The sequence below is a fragment of the Dipodomys ordii genome, unplaced genomic scaffold (assembly GCF_000151885.1).
Source record: "Dipodomys ordii isolate 6190 unplaced genomic scaffold, Dord_2.0 Scaffold32, whole genome shotgun sequence".
In the NCBI taxonomy this organism is placed as follows: Eukaryota; Metazoa; Chordata; class Mammalia; order Rodentia; family Heteromyidae; genus Dipodomys; species Dipodomys ordii.
The window spans coordinates 7,057,980-7,062,397 of NW_012267248.1; the positions used below are offsets into that span (position 1 = coordinate 7,057,980).

At 41.5% G+C, this 4,418-nt stretch overlaps 1 protein-coding gene across 1 annotated transcript in view; it reads right to left on the reverse strand.

The window, feature by feature from the left end:
• The window catches only part of Cage1 (cancer antigen 1), a 58,804-nt gene that overhangs the window by 13,117 nt on the left and 41,269 nt on the right, over positions 1–4,418 (reverse strand). Inside the window, exon 11 of the mRNA XM_013016624.1 lies at positions 3,908–3,978. Within this exon, the coding sequence (XP_012872078.1) occupies positions 3,908–3,978 (71 nt within the window). The remainder of the gene's footprint in view (positions 1–3,907; positions 3,979–4,418) is intronic.

Here is a 4,418-nt window from a genome sequence, read left to right on the forward strand (position 1 = left end):
TAATGTTACTTCACTTGAGCACACACCACTCTTTTTTTGTTTTGCTTCTTTCTTTTTTTTTTTTTTCAGTCATGGGGCTTGAACTCAGGGTCTGGGCTCTATCCCTTAGCTTTTTTGTTCAAAGCTAGCATTCTACCACTTTGAGTCACAGTGCTACTTCTGTTTTTTTTCTGGTGGTTAACTGGAGTCTTATAGACTTTTCTGCCCCAGCTGGCTTTGAACTGTGATGCTCACATCTCAGCAACCTGACTAACTAGGATTACAGGTGTGAGCCACTGGTGCCTGGCTAAAATGGCTTTTTTGTTTTTGATTTTTTGCCAGTCCTAGGGCTTGAACTCTGGGCCTGGGCGCTGTCCCTGAGCCTCTTTTTGTTCAAGACAAGCACTCTACCACTTGAAGCCACAACACCACTTCCACAACATTCTTATATCCCCTTCAAATTTAAAACATGTCTTTATTATAGTCTGAAATTGTTTGTCATTCATTCTTATTAGAAAAAACAGTAAAAAATAAAAGCAAACTTTCTTTTTCTGATGATACTGGTGCTTGAACTCAGGAGCTCATGATTTCTAGGCAGTACCCAATCACTTGAGCTATACCCTCTAGCCCTTATTTTTCAGGTAAGGTCTTATATTTTTGCCAGGTCATGTAACAGGCCATGGTCCCCCTACCTACAGTCTCCTGCATAGCTGGGATGATAGTACATAGCACCATGATCACTATGCCTCATGAACTTTTCCCCTGGGTTGGACTTGAACCCAATAACTCCTCCTTCTCCACATCCACAGTAACTAGGATTATAGCCAGTATACCAAGCTACAGAAGGCAATTTCAGTGCCAGGTACTGGTGGCTGATGCCTGTAATCCTAGTTTCTCAGGAGGCTGACATCTGAGGATTGCAATTTGAAGCCAGACAAGCAGGAAAGTCTGTGAGACTCTTACCTCCAATTAACCAGTAAAAAGCCAGAAGTGTGTAGCATAAAAGCTCAATGATAGTAGTCAGGCCCTGAGTTCAAGCTCCAGAACTGGCATGTGCACATGTGTGCACATACACATACACTCGCGCACACACACACACACACACACACAGAAACACATTTTCAAAGTTTCCAACAGTGATGATGAGAGAAGTCCTACAGAATGTTCAAAATCTGGGGAAGGTAGGTCAGACTAGGCCTTTTGTTTAAGCTCTAAAGATAGCATGGTATAAATGAAACTGTGGAAGGGTACAAGAGATGCATATTAGAATGAGACCAATAGAGAATTGAAAAAAAATTAAATGCTAATTTTGGAGTGTTTTATGGTGAATCTTATTTTGATGAGTTAATGTAGTATTTGATATATGGACATATTACTTGGTGTACATTTTTTTCCAGTTCGGGGCTTGACCTCAAGGTCTGGGTGATGTCCCTGAACTTTTTCAGCTCAAGGCTAGCACTCTACCACTTGAGTAACATCTCCACTTTTGCCTTTTTGTTGGTGAATTGGATGTGAGGTTCTTGTGGCCTTTTTTGCCCAGGCTAGCTTAGAACTTTCATCCTTGGAACTGCTATCCTTAGATCTCAACCACCAGTGTCCAGCTTCCACCTGCAGTTTTCTAAACATATCTTAGTTCTATGGCTTTTTGTTATGCTAATTTGGTGCACATTTAATAACTTTGTTTTAATGCCATTACTGGGGATAGAACTCAGGGCCTGGTCCTTAGCTTTATCACTCAAGGCTAGCACTCTATCACTTGAGCCACAGTTCTACTTCCAGCTTTTTGTTGATTAACTGGAGAGAAGAGACTCACTGACTTTTCTGCCGAGGCTATCTTCAAACTAGGATCCTCAGGTCTCAGTCTCCTAAGTAGTTAGGATTACAAGTGTGAGCCATTGACAGCTTTTTGGAAACAAATTTTCTGTTATTATTATTATTATTATTACTATCAATTGGAAGTGGCGCTGTAGCTCAAGTGGTAGAGTGCTCGCCTTGAGCTGAAGAGCTGAGGGACTGCGCCCAGGCCCAGAGTTCAAGCCCCACGACCGACCAAAAAAAAAAAAAAAACAAGAATACTATCAATGGTGGAGCTTGAACTCAGGGCCTGGGCACTGTTCCCTGAACTTTTTTTTCAAGGCTAGCATTCTATCACTTTGAGCCACGTGCCACTTCCAGTTTTCGGGTAGTTAACTGAAGATAATGGACTTAATTGCCCAGGCTGGCTTTGAATAGTGATCCTCAGATCTCAGCCTCCTGATTAGCTAGAATTATAGGCATGAGCCATCAGCATCTAGCAGCTATCTTTTTTTGAGACAGTCTCATTATGTTGACTTCATTATTCTGGCTGCAAACACATATGTAGCACAAAGATCAGTTTCAAACTTGACATCCTTCTACCTCAGTTGCCCAAGTGCTTGTCCCACCCCGTCTGGCTTCTATATAAGCTATAAGCAATGAAAACTTATTTTACTTCAATACCGTGATCATACTCTCTAAACATTTTGGATGTTCCTTGCTAATTCCTTGACAATGAAAATCTGGTTACAGTATTCAGCTCTATTAAGTAGTCTAGAAATTGACTAGCTCAGCCACATTAATGAAGAATAGTCTGAATTATGAAAATGCATTTTTTTGGTGGCAGTTTTGGAGATGGATCTCAGGGCTTTTAAAATGCTAGGCAAGGGGCTGGGAAGTTGGCTCAGTGGTAGAGTGCTTGCCTTGCATGCATGAGGCCCTGGGTTCGATTCCTTAGCACCACATAAGAAAAAAGAAAAAAGCCAGAAGTGGCGCTGTGACTCAAGTGGTATAGCGCTAGCCTTGAGCTGAAGAGCTGAGGGACAGTGCCCAGGCCCAGAGTTCAGGCCCCATGACCGGACCCAAAAAATAAAAAATGCTAGGCAAACATTCTATCTCTGAGCTATGTACTCTCAGGCCTTGGGTTTTCGTTTGATATATTTGGGGTTTTATTTTATTTTTTTGGTGTTACTTGTATTTTTGAACTCAGAACCTCATGCTTATTCTACCACTTGAGCCATGACCACAGCATTTACCTTTGGTCTTTTTGTTTTGTTTTGTTTTAATCGTGGGGCTTGAACTCTGGGCCTTGGTGCTGTCCCTGAACTCTTCAGCTCAAGGCAAGTGATCTACCACTTGAGCCACTACACCACTTGTAATTTTCTGGTGATTGATTGGAGATAAGAGTCTCTCAGACCTTTCTGCTCAGGCTGGCTTTGAGGTACAATCCTCAGATCTCAGCCTCCTGAGTATCTAGGATTACAGGTATGAGCCACTGGCTCCCAGCTACCGTTGGTTTTTGAGACAAGGTCTATGTAATCCAAGTTGGCCTTGACCTTGTGATCCCCCTGCCTCAGTGTCTAAAATGCTAAGATTACAGATTTGTGCCACCAAGAGCCCAGCTTCCCCACTGCGTATCACTCTGACATTTCCTGTCTCATCTTCAAAATACTTTCTCTAAACTGAGTGCTGGTGGCTCATGCCTATAATCCTAGCTACTCAGGAGGCTGAGATATGAGGATTGCAGTTTGAAACCAACCCAGACAAAAAAGCCTCTGAGACTCCTATCTCCAGTTAATCATCAAAAATCAGGAAGTGGAGCTATATAAAGTGGTTGAGTGCCAGCTTTGAACAAGAAAGTTCAGGGACAGCACCCAAACCTGAGTTTAAGCCCCAGGCCCGTCTCCGCCCCGCCCCCCCCGGCAATTCTCTGTTGTTGTAAGTCTGCTTTAAAGAAATAACAAAATAGTTTTCCTGAGCCAAATATACATCATGTCCCTGAAAACAGAATTCAAATCATCCTGAAGAACATATTCCAAGTTTTTCCTCTTTCTAAGAGTTAGAGAAAAAGAATATAGAATCCAGTGAATGAAATAGTAGTACATGTTTATAAAATGAAATTTTAGCAACTTACTGTGCAATCTGAGAATGGGATATCTCTAGTCTTTGGTCAGCACATTTGATAATTTCTTCATATGATGTTACCTTGAACAACACAAGCCAAACAGATTATCCTTTGATAAATTCTGGTATCTTTATTGGACTTGTTCTTTTGTGTTTTTTCAAATCTTTACAAGTTGAAGTTCAATTATTTAACTATAATCAATAAAAATTTTACAACAGATAAAAAAGCATCCTCCTTGTATTTAAAGATCAGGAAAATGATTTTTGCCTGTTCATTACGCAGCAAAAGTTCCAACAAATGACAACACTAATACATCAACTGTGATCCAGTGATCTTCCACACAGTGGTGTGTCAACTGAGGAATGTAATCTAGTTGCTCAAAAGAAAGAAAAGAAAGAAAGAAAGGCAGGCAGGCAGGCAGGCAAGCAGGAAGGCAGGAAGGCAGGAAGGCAGGAAGGCAGGAAGGAAGGAAGGAAGGAAGGAAGGAAGGAAGGAAGGAAGGAAGGAAGGAAGGAAGGAA